This window comes from Ictidomys tridecemlineatus, unplaced genomic scaffold (assembly GCF_052094955.1).
Source record: "Ictidomys tridecemlineatus isolate mIctTri1 unplaced genomic scaffold, mIctTri1.hap1 Scaffold_145, whole genome shotgun sequence".
In the NCBI taxonomy this organism is placed as follows: domain Eukaryota; kingdom Metazoa; phylum Chordata; class Mammalia; order Rodentia; family Sciuridae; genus Ictidomys; species Ictidomys tridecemlineatus.
In genome coordinates, this window is record NW_027521284.1 from 114,163 (window position 1) to 129,544 (window position 15,382).

Here is a 15,382-nt window from a genome sequence, read left to right on the forward strand (position 1 = left end):
ATGTTCATTTCTTTCTGTGTTGGAGTTTTCTGAATGCAATTTCCTATTATGAAGATCCCATGGATGATCCATGGACACATCTGAGTATCCCATCACCATTTATAACATTTGAAAGGACAAGTAATATGCTAAGTTACAAAGAAATTTAGTGATGTTTTAAAAAAATTTCTGCTTACGTTTTATTATCAGGTAGTTTATTGCTGTCTTTTGGAAATGATTGTTTTTGTCCTTTCCAGAATATGCTAATTGTCATTTCTCTTGTTGCTTGTGCATTTTCTTCTAGCAGTCTTCCCTTTCAGATTTCTTGCTATATATTTAGTGGTTTGCAGAAATAAGATGATGTAGCCTCTTAGTTTCTAAATTCAGCCAATAGCCAAATTTAAATTGGAGTTCTAAGATGTTTTCTGGTGAGTGAAAGTGGCATATCTTAGTACAAAGATTATGCCTTTAATATTGTTTCCTCAGATTCCTTTTGAATAGTCATTGTTTCTAGACTTTATCCTGGTTATTTAGAATTGTCAAGCAAATGATTTTGAGTACACACACACACACACACACACACATACACACACACATATTTACTGTGAAATAAGGTGCATATCTTAGTGTTTTTATGTCAGAGGCTATTTATGAAATATCACTACCAATTAAATTTAAAAGGCTTGTTAACCTTTACTTATTTTTAATCCTATAAATTATTATCCTGAACCAGAATGTTATTAAATTCTCACTTGGTTATGATTCTGATTGTTGTTTTAGGAATGTTGTTTCTATTGAGCAGATGTTTTATATCAAATTTAATCTTTTTTCTCTCTTCTAGGTAAAAGATAGAGTATATCAAGGTAAATTTTTAGGTCTCTTAAACTTGTAATAACCCTTTGTATTGGTGTTTGATGTGTGTTTTATGTATGTTAGAAGTAGATACAGTGACTTTTAATGTCTATTATCTTTTTTACCTCCTGAAAATTTTACTGTTCCTAGGTTGCTAGCATGGATAATAGAGTAGATGATGATGGTTCCAACTCTGAGATAGGAGATAAAGAGGAGGAACAAATTGTGGATAGGGAGATGATAAGTTTTAATTTGGGGCAGATTAACTTTGAATATTGATATAATGCAGATGTATTACATTTGAAGATTATTTCTATGCTAATGATTTAATCATGCATTAAGTAATTGAGTAGATAATTTAAAGAATGGTAATGTGAATCAGTATGTTTTCATTTCTGTTTTTCTTTGCAAAGAATTAAATGATTCCATTTTCTGAAAAGAAAGTGTTTTGAGAAGGGAGGAATATCAAGCTACAACACTTTACTGTATTTCCCATCTGTGAAATAAGCTTAAATTGAAATATCATTTTGGATGGGAGGGGTACCTGGGATTGAACTCTGGGGCACGCTACTGAGCCACATCCCCAACCTCCTATATTTAGAGACCAAGTCTCACTTAGTTGCTTAGTGTCTCACTCTTGCTGAGGCTGGCTTTGAACTTGGGATCCTTCTAGCTCAGCCTCCTGAGCCACTGGGATTACAGGTGTGTACCATTGCGCCCAGCAAAATATCATTGTTCTTATATTTTTCTTAAATTTTAATAATTTTTATACTCTTATTGCTAATAAGCATAGATTGCTTTTTAAAAGCATAATAGCTATGCTAAGAAGTATTTCCTCATAGTACCATATAACATGTCTTTGCTTTTAGTAGATTGAATAATTGAATTTCATTTAGTGATTGTAATAATCTTGTATATTTCCCCCTTTTAGTCAATGAACAGCAAATTTCCAAAAAGGTGAACAATTTCATAAAAGAAAATGAAGAACTAATGCAGAAATTGTCAAATTATGAACAGAAGGTATAATTATTTTTTTGTTTCTTTCTCCCTTGGTTCTAGCTTGAATCATTTCTACCTGTTTTAATTTAAAAATCGTATTTTAAATTTTTTTTCATTATTTCCTACAAATCATCCAAATTCTAAGCAGTCATGTATTAAGTACTGCTTTCTTCTGGAAAGGGTCACTTGTCTGGAAGTAACTTGTATAGTAGCACTATAATTTGTGTATCTTAATTCTGAATGCTTTATTTACATAGGTGAAGGAATCAAAGAAACAGGTTCAAGAAACCATGAAACAAAAAATGATTCTTTCTGATGAAACAACTAAATACAAGGTAAAAATCCCTTCTTTTGGGGGAATTACATTCTAAACTCAAAAGTAAATGTAATGAGTGAGTAATCTTGACACCTATTTTTTCCAGGATAAAATGAAGCTTCTTGAAAAAGCTAATGAACTTCTGGATGAGAGAGCTAAAAGTCTTCATGTTATGTTAGAATCTGAGAAAGAACAGAAAGCTAAGAATCAGGACTTGGTAAGAGTTTTGCTGCTAAGTGTTACTGCAATTTGGCTTTTGAAATATTTTGTAAAATTGGTTAAGTTAAACTTAGTCTAGCTGTTAACTAAAGTAAGATTAGGAGCCAAGGAAGTTGAACCCACTTCTGCCCATTTTGTGGAACTTTTAAGTACTGATACAACAAATTATTTTTATGAGCCTAGGAAATATTTTTATTCTCAACCTTGGATAATTTTCATATTGCTTTGCTCTGCCCTTGGAAACATGCAGAACAACTAAAAAACTATTGTCCAGTTGAACAGTATTTGTTTACTTTTTACTTGAAAGAGTAATGAATTAATCAATTTTCTGTACTTAAAAAAATTTTATTTCATTTTCAATTTCTATAAGTTTCTATAATTACATAAAAGTTGCAAAAGATAGTAGAGAGTGTGTTCTGAAATATCCTACCCCCAAGTAAGCTTGATCACCTAGCTGAGGTAGTATTTATCAGATTTCTCCACTGTAAAAATTCTTTCCAATCCTTTTCATATTGTATTCTTTGGAAGTTACCATGCACAGCCCACAGTTAAAGTATGAAGAGTTACAAGCTCAGGATGCAGCTCATGGTAGAGCACTTGCCTAGCATACATGAGGCCCAGGATTTAATCCCAGGCATTGCAAACAAAGATTGCAGAGTTATATCCACTTCCTTAAGGAGCGGGTATATTTATAAATTTTTTGGATTTCTTCTGTATGTAAGATTAGACTATTCTTCCTTAAATTTTATCATTTTTTACTTCAGATAAGAAAATTTTAAAAATGATCTTGGGAAATTTTTTTCTCTATCACAAGAAAAAAATTACTAATTTGAACTGGTTTACTTGAAACAGTAATTAATTAGTTAATTTTCTATGCTTTAAAACATTTTATTTACTTATTGCATTATGATTTTCTATACTTTGACCTTTTTTTTCTGGTTATCTCATAAACAGTAAGGTTGTGGATGCCATGAAATATTTATGACTTCATTTTCCCTCATCTCTTTCAGTTCTTGATTTTTTGCTTAGTCCAAAGCTGGATCCCCTGCATTTACCTGAAATGTAATGGGATGGCTTGACAAAAATTTTGTTGTGTTTATCTTTTTAGTATATATATGTGTGTGTACACACACACACATATATATATATATATCAGTATTTCTACTGAAATCCTAATGCATATTTTGTGTTCTGTTTTCACCTGGCAGATAATGGAAAATAAGAAAACTATAGAGAAGCTTAAAGATGTCATTTCAGTGAATACTTCTGAACTTTCAGAGGTAAAGCTGCCAACTCTTGCTAACGGATATTAATACTATATCTTAGTTTTGTTGCAGACCAAAAATTTGAGGTGTGCTAAAATGTGCAAAAAATGAGAACTGTATGATGTGTGGTTTGGGAAAGTATAACTTTGTTTTTTCTTTGGAATTAATTCACTAACTGTAGTGTTTTGCATTAGCTTCACATTGTCCTTAATGAAGCTAAGCTTCGTGAAGAGAAGGTGAAGTTGGAATGCTGTCAGCTTCAGAAAGAAAATACCATGCTTAAGAAGAAGAAAGAGCAGGTAAATAAAATTTGATGTCATACATAATGTAAACTAGAGAAGTGAATATCATTATCTTGTATCTTTTTTGGATCTGTTTCTGAGGTAAGGAATATTCATGTAGGACCTTTTCTAGATATGCAAAGTTTAAACAATGCTCCCCAAATTGAGTGCATATATATGGTCTCCATCTGTTTTGGATTTTTGGATTATTGCTTTTCTTATCAAATGTCAATCAGTTATTAACTTGCATAGCCTCAAAGAAACTTTTTAAACCAGAAAATTAAGTATTTTATGATCCTCTTTTGAGTAGTTACTGATTCACCGGCCAAGGGAAGATTACATGATAAGGAATCTAAATTTAGGAGACAGTCATATGTGCCCAGCCATTCCTGCTGGAGGTAAATTATTTGAATTGGCAGCAATTTTCTGGGGAATGCAATAAACAGGGTCAACTTCCTGATAGCTCTGATGTTCTTACTGCAGCTGTGAGAGTTGAGGCCACTCTGCCCTCTTCCTTAACCAAGGTCTCAACCTCCTCGATTGAGGGAGGCCACCGAGGAGTATGGCTCTGTATTTCTTTGTCTAAGTCTTGTAGTCCTGATGTATCCAGTGCAGAAACCCCTCCCTAACCCATAGGAATTCATGTGTTTTGACTTTTCAGTTGCAGCAGGAAGTGAAAGACTGGAGTACATCACACACTGAGCTCAGTGAACAAATGAAATCATTTGAGAAGTCACAGAAAGATTTACAAGTAACGCTTAGTCTTAAAGATGATACTATTAATGTAAGTTTATACTCCAAATACATGTTTCATCTCATGAATTCTCCTGAAATCTTTGAATTAAAATTGAGAGTCTTCCAACCTTTTGCTTCTTTTCTAGGCTCTAACTAATTACATCACACAGTTGAATCGGTTACAATGTGAATCTGAATCTGAGGATCAAAGTCGAGATGAGTCAGATGAATTAACCAATGGAGAGTTAGCAGGTAAGATCAGTCTCAGGGAGGTTGAATCCTTTTTTGCTTTCCTGTCTTTAATTAAGTATACAGATGCCACTTTTCAGCTGGCTGAATTTCTTCTTAAGCTTCAGGGTTGTAGACACATATCACTGGATCTATAGATATGTCTGTTGCATTGTCAGAGGTGGGTTGCTGGGGTATAATGTAGCAATAGGCATGTGAAGAACACTTGACTTTTTCTATCCCATTGAAAACTAGTAAGTACACTGCAGCTACAATAGTCACATCCTATACCTCTAAGTATTGAACATTGTACAGTAAGAGAAATTTATTAACTTATGCAGATGATACTTGATTTTGATACTCATCATCTCTATGGCTCTGTGGTTTTAAGTCCACAGTCAGTCTTAAGAGTCCGGAGGTAGTTGGAACCATAAACTAAGGCTGTGAGAACAGAGGCTAGAGACTATCAGAAAGCTAGAGAGGGAGTGTAACAGTGTTTACTGATGAGGAAAATATTTCCAGATGTTTTCTCCCAAGTTGGATATTGCTTACATAGCAAGTATTTCAAACCACACCTGGTAGTAGATTCAGGGAGAAAATAGAGGATTGAATCTTTCTAAACAAGACACTTACTTGCCCAGGTGAAGATAGATCTGAGAGAGAAGAAAAGCTTTTATCTTACAAGAATAACATAGATAACATTTTAGTTGTGCAAACTAGAAATTCACCTTTTTTTTTTTAAAAACAGACACAGTACTTTTATTTATTTTTATGCTGAGGATCAAACTCAGTGCCTCACACATGCTAGGTGAGCACTCTACCACTGAGCCACAACCCCAGTCTGAAATTCACCTCTTTCTTTTTTTTTTAAATCTAAGCTTGCAATTCTCTTAAAAGTCATTAGTCTAATCAGTTTAATTATTTAATTGATTTTTTTTCTTCCGGTGTTTGAACACAATCATTTTTTAGTTTGGGGAAGTTAGGAGAATATAGAGTTAAAAGTAAGGAAAGGAAAAGCTAAAAGTCTTTTGTTTTTTAGGTGATCGGAACGAGAAGATCAAAGATCAAATTAAGCAGATGATGGATGTCTCTCGGGTATAGTTCTTTGTAAGAGTCCCATAGTGCCTGTGAATTCTTCCTGTGCCTCACTTTTAAGAATACTTCTCTTTTCTGCAATTTTTAGACACAAACTACAATATCAGTAGTTGAAGAGGATCTAAAACTTTTACAACTTAAGCAAAGCGCCTTGATGTCCACAATATGTAATCTAGAAGGTGGGTTCTTCTTGAGAAGAAATTGCCATGTTGAAAAGACTTAAAATTTTATTGGAAAGATAAAGAATGGCTTCTTGCTTTCATGCTTCTTACTTTTCTTGGCACTACTCCCTCAAACAAGTTCTTAAGTCCTTGTACACATATAGAGATAAGCTGTTTTATCCTTTACAGACCAAATAAAGAAATTAGAAAGTGACTGCAATTCACTACGGTCTTCTAAAGCTGAACTGGAAGAGGAATGCAAAACTCTTAGGCAGAAAGTGGAGATTTTAAATGAACTCTACCAGCAAAATGAGATGGCACTCCAAAAGTAAGATTTTCATTGTTTGTTATTGTTATCACTGTGTGAACTAACAGATAATTTTATCTTTTCTTAAGATTATTTACAATTTTTTCTAGTTGTAATAAGTAGAGATTTGTCTTTTTTCCTTTGTGTTTTGTTTCCTATAAGTTGCATTTTTCTTTCCATCATCAGTCTTAAGAGTCCTGAGGTAGTTGGAACCATAAACTAAGGCTGTGAGGTCATCGTAATCAATTGTCAAATTCATATGAAGGCAGGAAGTGGTAAACTGGTATTAACAGTCACTGATGTGGAAATACCTCTCAAAAGACCTAGGCCCTTTCTATGATCCCACTATTTATTTTAATTACCTTTCATTGTGATCAGTTATGTAAATCTAATGTTTTGAACTTTTATCTCTAGCTCTGGACCTTTAAAAATACTGAGTGATTTGGAATGACATGTTTTAGTAGAATAAAAACTTCAAAAAGGAATAATATTTACTTATTGATGGTACAAGTTTTGGACTTGAATATCTCAGATGTTCACACTAAAAATTGAACTGTGGCAAGGACCTTAGGAGTTATGATTACAGAAGTACTTGTTTGTAGTATATATTTATATATTAATCTTCTCAGTGTGGAGCTAGTTATTTTTTGAAAGTTCATTTGAAGTTTTTAATCCACAAAAATACTTGAATTCTCTAAAAATAGGTTTTTTGTGTCAGATTTTGTTTGTTTGCACCTGATTTTACTCTTCGGCATATATATATATATCTTGTTAAAGCAAAGACAGACCTTCTTATAGACCTAACTATTTTTAGGTATTTTGACTTCTTTTGCCTAATTAATGCATTAAATATTGAAACCTTTCCATTAACTTTTCTAAAATTCTGTGATCTCCAAGCGACCTTTTTAGAATCTCAAATTTTTGTTCAGGCCAGTTGTAAATGCCTGGCCTGTTTCAAAGAAACATTTCTCATTTTATCACTTTTTATTTAAGAGAACACTTGTTTTCTCTGTCCATACTAGTAATATGAATGACCTAAATGGCAATTAATTTTCTTTGTAATGCAGTTAAATTATAGCACTATTTTTCTCAACTCCTCCAAAATTCATTCAGTCATCATCTGTGGTTTGTACTCTTTTTACTCATCCCCAGGTACTATGTTAGTTCATGCCTGTGTCATCTTTTCTGTTTCTAACCTAGGTCATCTGTCTTCATTCTCCATTATTTATATTTTTATATAATTTATTTCAAATTCTTAGTAATTTTCTCTATAGCTGCTTGAGTGGACTTTCTAAAATATGTCTGTCCATGTCAATATGTGCCTGTGGTTTATGAAGAATTTGCTTTCTATTTGATGACCTGTTCTTTTTTTCTTCCTTGTATCTTTTTAATAGTTTAAATATTTTTAATTATTTTCCTCATCCCCTGTATAAGCTTGATGTAATCATAAATTATAATGGAATTATAATTATATAATTGTAATTATATAATTATAATTATAATTTTATTCATCTTCTCATAATTTAAAGGCCATGGTATATATTCTGGATTTAATAAAAACCTGACATAGATTAATAGGTTTATTATTTTTTTTATGGGCTTTAAGTAGCTCCCGAATCAGATAACTGTTGTGGCATTGTATGTTAGTACTTCATATACTGTGAACTCCATAAGACATTCATTCAATTTATACACATATTTAAAGTTTCTGTAGTTCTGCATTCTACACTGTTGGTTTCATATTTGAAATTATTTTCATTCTATTTGAACATTGTCCTTTAATGATAGATTTGATTAGTGTATCAAAGTAGTACAAGGATAAACAGAATAGTATTTTATCCACTAAATATTGCTACCTTTATAATCTGTATTAGGTTGACATGAACTTCATGATTAGAGTTAAAACCAGTTTCCATTTTTAAAGGATCTCTCTTTTGGCTACTGAATTTTGACTGTTACTTAGTTTTAGCAATTTAAAAATATCCAATTAATTACCATCTGTTCTAAATTTTTTCTTTAAGGAGTCCATTATCATTGTTGTTTGGTCTTATCCCTCCCCTAGTTCCTGTAGTCATTTCTCTGGTTTTTTAACAGTTTTATTGGGAAGTGCCTAGGTGTAGTTTTCCCCACCCCACCCACTTTTTCCTCTTGCAGTTATGTTGTTTGGGACCATTAAATATTTCTTGAGTCTTTTTTTAAATGTTGATTTTACCTCATTCTCTCGATTATAATAATGCATATTAGAATTTGATTTCCCCTGCCTCCTACATTCTGGATTTACTTCTTCTGGATATTTTCTTCTGACCTGTCTTAAAAGCGCTAGGATTTATTTTACTTCCCAAATCTGCTGCTAAAATCATTCATTGAGTTTAGGATTTTAAAAAGTTCAGGGTTTAAAATATTATTTTAGTTGTAGATGGACATAATATTTTATTTTATTTTTTATAGAATTTTTTTAAGAGAGAGAGAAAGAGAGAATTTTAATATTTATTTTTTAGTTTTTAGCGGACACAACATCTTTGTTTGTATGTGGTCCTGAGGATTGAACCCGGGCTGCATACATGCCAGGCGAGCGCACTATTGCTTGAGCCACATCCCCAGCCCGACACAATATTTTATTTATTTTATGTGGTGTTGAGGACTGATCCCAGTGCCCCACACATGTGGGGCATGTGCTTCACCACTGAGCCACAACCCCAGTCCTATTTCAGTACTACAGCTCAAACCCAGGACCTTGAGCCATGTGCTCTACTATTGAGCTACCTCCCCAGACTCCTTGCTCTTTCTCATAAGGGACTAGTGTCTTACTGCTTTCCAAGCTATCTTTAATCTCATCATTCTGCCTCTGCCTCCTGAGTATCTTCGATTGTAGGTAGGTCACCACACTCAACTATTTCTTGGTTTTATAGTTTCTAATCCTTTGACAAAATTCATAATCTTTTTTTTTTTCCTCTTTTGTGGTGCTGGGGTTTGAACTCAGAGCCTTGTGCATGCAAGGCAGCACTCTAACAACTAAACTATATTCCCAAACCTGAAATTCATAATCTTGACTTTACTTTTTTGAGTATATAAAGCACAGTGATTTTAAAACATGTGCGGATAACCCCATTAGGTGGTTTCCTTTTCTGTGGGATTTTTTTCTCACAGAATTTTGTCTTATGGAGTGCCTGATCAGTTTTGATTGGCTAACATTGTTGTGATAATTATAGATGAAATTTGAGGACTAAGATGAAGTTATCTTTTTATAGAAAAGTGTTGAGGTTACTTGAGTAAGATTGTCTGTCACTTTAAACTTAGTCAGCAATTAAGATAATTCAAAAATGACTTGTCTTTTCAATGTTTCAGTATTATTCCTTTTGGATTTTTTGCCTGTTCATCACTTAAGTGTGCAGTACTTTCTAATCTAAACTCAAAGGCTAGGGCTTTTATTAAGGGTCCCTTTATTTGTAGCCCCAAACACTTGTTTTTTCCCCTAAGCCCAGGAATTTGATGAAGGCTTAGTTCAGACTCATTATATCTCTGTGTTATCTTCAATATGTGGGTAAACCTAGGAGAAAAGTACCTTAAAGTGCCAGCCTTACTAGTAATTCTGAGATTCCTTTTTCTAATGGATCTTGGCCACATACATATATCTTCACTGCCTTTTTAGCTTGGATCCTTTCAAACACAATTTTATATTCTTATAAAGATGTTTTGATTGTTCTTAGTACTCTCAGACTAACTCTTTGATAATTGGAAACAAAATTCTCTCTGTCCTTCAAGATTCAGTTTTCTCCATATTCCTTCTTAAGCCAGTGGGGAAAATTATTATATTCCTTTAGGTGTCATTTATACCTGAAACAGTGAGCTCTTTTATTCTTTAGCATCTTACAAGGTAACTAGTATATTATAGCCACTCATAAAATACTTGCTGAAGAATTAAATGAGAAGCTATATAAGAATATATAATCCCCTTTTTCTATTTGGTATCAATAATCCTTTTTTACTATAGTTCTTCTGATTTATGGAAAATTAAGTTTCAATTTAATTATCTTTTGAATTAGAACTATGGCTAAAGTAATACAAGGATAGCAGAAAATAGTATTTTTTAAATCATTAAATGTGGCTACCTTTGTCTCAGTAGATGAACATCTTAAGTTTCATGATCAGAGTTAAAACTTGTCAGTAGATAATACTCTGATCGTGGGTCAGTTTGGCTTCTTTTCAGACATTATCAAAACTCAGATTTGTCTTTTTGCTTAATTGCAATTCTTTTGAAATAGATATCTAAAGTGTGAAAAATGTTCTGTCGTTAATTGCATAGCTAAAAAGACATATTCTAGAAGATTTTTTCTTTGACTGACTATATCTTTATTATGGTACCAGTCTTGGATTGAGAAAAGAGTTCCTCCATGACAAAGATATACTTAGTGTCCTACCCATGGCAGAAACAAGAAAAGAATTATCCCCTGCTTTATCCTAATATGTTTAATTATGTTAGGTTGATCAGTCCTGATCTTCCACATTGAAGTAAAGTAAAGTGAGTTTTTATTATCTTACACACAGGATACTTGCCCTTGGGGCACATGTTGTTTTCACATTTATTTTATTTACTGGTAAGTAGAGAATTAAGAGGAGAAGTTAGAAAATGTAAGTGATTTGCCAGAGTTTGATTTACGAAATTGCAGGTTTGAATTTCTATTTTATGTGCCTAAGCATTTTATAGAATTGTGGGAAGTGATATTTACAAAGAGAAACTTTTGATTTGATAACTGGCTTTATTTTAGGAAACTAAGCCACGAAGAATATGAGAGACTAGAAAAAGAGCAGTGGCTGTCAGCTGCAGATGAAACGGTGGTTTCCGCTGTACAGGAAGTTAAAAATTACAAGTGAGTTCAGTTTCTAAAGGAGGGTGTCAATGTCTAATGATCTAGTGTTAGCTTTCTTTTTTAATCTTTTTTTACATTATGTAGATAGAAGAAAATAGAATGGAAGTATAAATAACGAGAGGATATGAATACATTCAATTCACACAGGAGAAAAAATAAATTTCAACTTTACAAATGAAAAATGTTAACAAAAAATTTACTTACACCCAATGGGAAAGACCATAGGGAACTTGGTCAATGCAAACAATTCTGGGGGTTTTGATTGTTGTAGTAATTCTTTAAGAAATCAGTTTGCTGTGTGATGTATCAAGACCCACAAAAGTGTGGCATTTGATAGACCTTGGAAATCTTCTATGGATATAATTTGAAAAAAATAAAAAATGTTTTAAGGAGGAAGATATTTCTAGCAGAATTACTTGAGAACACACTGATGAACAGTTACAGAAATTATAATTTATCATTCAGAATCTTTAGCAATTAAATGATAAAGAAGTTATTAGTATTAGGTTTTAATTTTATTTATTTATTTATTTTTGGTGCTTTACTACTAAGCTACATCCTTAGACCTTTTTTTTCCCTTGAGACAGGGTCTCAGTTGCATAGGTTCCCACTTAATTGCTGAGACTGACCTCGAACTTGTGATCCTCCTGCCTCAGCTTCCCAATCATTGGGATTACTGGCATGTGGCATTGCACCTGGTCTGTAGTATTAGTTTTGATCACACTGGATTCATATAACTATAGAAATGTTTTTCTTATGTATGATAAAGTCTTTAAAAGTATAGGTGATGGAATAAAGGGAAAATGGTCAGAATGTTTCAAATGTTATTCAATTGTTGTAATTCTTAGGTGGAGAATTGAAGAACTGGAAGAAGAACTACAGAAAACCGAGCGCTCATTTAAAAACCAGGTAGTAATTAATACTGTCCTGTAGTTGCAGAATTCTTTGTATCTAATACAGACAATTATAGGCTATTATAATGAGTCCCTAAAAACATATTTTTTTAATGTGTTGTCTTTTTCAGATTGCTGTGCAGGAGAAGAAAGCTCATGATAATTGGGTAAGATTTTTTTCCCCCTTTTCTTCATTTTGTGCATAGCCTACAGCAACTGAATTTGAATATTTTCTCTTTAATAGCTCAAAGCTCGTTCTGCAGAAAGAGCTATAGCTGAAGAGAAAAGGGAAGCTGCTAATTTGAGACAGAAGTATGTGATTTTGGTATCTTACTATATGTTTTATAGTGTTTTAAGGTTATGCTAGATATTATCTATGAAGGAATAGATTGCTGTTTCATAATTCAGCCCATTCTTTCTCAATATTCAAGACTATTGGAAATGACCCAAAAGATGGCAATGCAGCAAGATGAACCTATGATTGTAAAACCTATGCCGGGAAGACCAAATTTACAAAATCCTCCTCTGAGAGGTAGGGGGCACTTTGTAAAAGGAGCTATTTTATTTCTTGGTGCAGAATGTATGTAAATTACTTTTTATTTCTGTGTGTAATGGTTATGAAATAATCTGAATGATTTGCTAAAGCAGGAGGTGAGGGTTGGTGTCAGGGAGAAGGCTACCTTAAAGTAGTAACACGGCATTGTTGTCTTTAGGTCCACTGAACCATAATGGCTCTTTTGGTCCATCCCCCGTGAGTGGTGGAGAATGTTCCCCTCCACTGATGGCAGAGCAAGCTGGAAGACCTCCTTCTGCTACTCTTAATCAAAAAGATATGCCCAGAAACGGATTTGGTGAGCATTCACATGTTGCTTTATAGTAAACTGCTTCAAGGTTTTGCTTTTTTTCCCTTTTGAATATTCTAATAAAAACATAGAATTTGGGCCTGTACAATACATAGAAGATAATTTCTTACGTTATCTTTGTGAATGTTTTCTGTAAAATCTGTTCTAGAATAGAAAACATTTTTTTTTTCCTGGAGGTCCCTGTATTGTTTTTTTCTTTTAAATTTTACACTGTGAAGTGTAAACCTTTATCTTTAAATTAAATCTCTATGGTGTTCCTTTCCAAAATATTATAAAAGTAGCCTTAAACTTTATGTAGCATACATATTTCCAACATGAAATACTGAGTCTTATTTCCAATTCTAAATAGGACTGTAGTCTTGGTAAGATTGGAAGTCAGGTTATACAGACTAAAGAAAAAACAGCCTACACATACTTCAAGTCTATAGCTTAAAGTTTAGGACCAGTACTTATTAATCTGATGTTCTATCAACCCAAGGCAGTTCTTTATTTTACTTAAGTCTCTTCATAAATTGTGATTTATGTATTGGGCAACCCATTTTTTTAAAAAAAATATTTTTAATTGTAGATGGACATGATATCTTTATTTATTTTTTAAATGTGTGCTGAGAATCAAACCCAGTGCCTCACACATGCTAGGCAAACACTCTACAACTGAGCTATGACCCCAACCCCTGGGCAACCCATTTTTAATGTTGCTTTCCAGTTATTGTTGAACCCTGACCTGTCCACCAGTGGTTTATTTCTTCTGAAAAATACATACAAGGGCTCTGATCTTTCTTTCCCAAGGGTCAATGGATGGACCTTTACCTCGTACTGGTCTTCTGAGGCATCTGGGAAACCCGTTGCCTCTGGTAAAGGACCAAGTAATTTCAAAGAATCTGTAATTGTGGATGGAGGATTTTTATTCTTTTCATGTTAGAATAAGTCTGAATCCATTCTTTGACCTCTAACAGACCCAGGATGTGGTCCAGCTCACATGAACAGCAGCTCCAGAAGTTCTTCTCCAGCTAAGGTGACGAATGAGGGCAAGGTAAGTTTTGTAGTTACTGTGAATCATGTGGTCATGCAGGAACATGTAGCTTTCCTACAGTACTTTCTCTTTCCTTTTCCTTCTTTGTGTTCTATTTGTACTATCCCATTTGTTTTTTAAAAAGCAAACTGTTCCCCAAGAAACTGAGACCCCCTCAGTCTCCACCATTACTTCTTTGACTGAGCATCCAGTTGGAGTAAGTACTTAGAGGTTGAGAACTGAATTGGGTTTTATTCTGTGCATTTCTGGGAAGGATATTCAGAGCATGACACTGATCTTGTTTGCTTTAAACTGCATGCAATATTGAGCTTACTTTTCTCCTTAACTTGGGAATGTTGCTTAAGTGTGTACAACTATAATGAACTACAGAATGTAAAAAGTTATCACTCTAACTTTATATGGTGTTTTGTGTTGAATCTTCTAAGGCAAAGTAAATTCATTATAAATTATATAATTCATCATTTTTATTTTTGTTTGGAAGAATGTTATTTAAGAATTCCTCCATTTGTGCAAACCCTATTTTGAGTGATTTTAATTAGATTGGTATCAGATTTTCTGAAAGTGAAATACTGTTTCAGTGAAACAATGATAATCTGAAATGACCTCTTGAGCCAGTCCCAAGCAATGGTCTCATTTGTTCACATAAGTGTATTCTCTTGTAACTGTGTTGCTAATATATCTGGTAGGTCTTCTGCAGCTCTATAATAAAATAAATTTTTAATTGTTTAGTTTCAAACCCACTACTCATAGGAAATGATAAATCAATATCTCAAATGGTGTACAGTAAATGAAAGTAAATATTAAAGCCTTTTCTTCCTAATTTGTGTATATAGCACTGTGATGGAAAATACTTCTCAAGTTCCAGTGTATATATATTCCAGGAATATACATCTCTGGAGAAATCTAAGGGCAGCTTAGATAAGACCCCAAACCCCTTTGTAGTAGAAGATTTAAAAGAGAGCAAAGACCCATTGTTAGAGAGGAGTAGAGGTGGGAAAAGCATGGCTTGGAGGCAAACCTGGGATTGAGTTTCTTTAATATGCAGTGTGGCCTTCAACAAATTATGATATTCCATTTGCTTTTGTTCCCTCTTATTTAAAACAAGACAGTCTACTTAAAGATCTCAGAGGTTGAATAATATATGAAAGACTTACCGAAGATACTCTGAATAGTAGCTATTATTACATGGGTAGAGAATGGATTTTTCATTTTATTCTGTTCATTCTTAATATGGAAGTAATGAGCTATTGTGATGAAAGGGAAGTGATGGGGAGGGGGGGGGAGTCCC

General features: G+C 33.3%; 1 protein-coding gene and 1 long non-coding RNA gene across 4 annotated transcripts in view; one reads left to right on the forward strand and one right to left on the reverse strand.

Annotated features, from left to right (window-relative positions):
- Positions 1 to 15,382, forward strand: part of LOC144372678 (transport and Golgi organization protein 1 homolog) — a 58,330-nt gene that overhangs the window by 40,622 nt on the left and 2,326 nt on the right. For all 3 annotated transcript variants that reach the window (XM_078035976.1, XM_078035979.1, XM_078035977.1), the window contains 18 exons: positions 821 to 842; positions 1,763 to 1,851; positions 2,088 to 2,165; positions 2,253 to 2,363; positions 3,574 to 3,645; positions 3,825 to 3,929; positions 4,573 to 4,695; positions 4,793 to 4,898; positions 5,914 to 5,969; positions 6,058 to 6,148; positions 6,320 to 6,458; positions 11,204 to 11,305; positions 12,154 to 12,214; positions 12,330 to 12,365; positions 12,443 to 12,510; positions 12,630 to 12,730; positions 12,912 to 13,049; positions 14,018 to 14,094. In XM_078035976.1, coding sequence (XP_077892102.1) covers positions 821 to 842; positions 1,763 to 1,851; positions 2,088 to 2,165; positions 2,253 to 2,363; positions 3,574 to 3,645; positions 3,825 to 3,929; positions 4,573 to 4,695; positions 4,793 to 4,898; positions 5,914 to 5,969; positions 6,058 to 6,148; positions 6,320 to 6,458; positions 11,204 to 11,305; positions 12,154 to 12,214; positions 12,330 to 12,365; positions 12,443 to 12,510; positions 12,630 to 12,730; positions 12,912 to 13,049; positions 14,018 to 14,094 — 1,575 coding nt within the window. The remainder of the gene's footprint in view (positions 1 to 820; positions 843 to 1,762; positions 1,852 to 2,087; positions 2,166 to 2,252; positions 2,364 to 3,573; positions 3,646 to 3,824; positions 3,930 to 4,572; positions 4,696 to 4,792; positions 4,899 to 5,913; positions 5,970 to 6,057; positions 6,149 to 6,319; positions 6,459 to 11,203; positions 11,306 to 12,153; positions 12,215 to 12,329; positions 12,366 to 12,442; positions 12,511 to 12,629; positions 12,731 to 12,911; positions 13,050 to 14,017; positions 14,095 to 15,382) is intronic.
- LOC144372680 (uncharacterized) overlaps positions 1 to 15,382 on the reverse strand; it is a 45,028-nt gene that overhangs the window by 21,984 nt on the left and 7,662 nt on the right. The gene's annotated exons all lie outside the window — the stretch shown is intronic.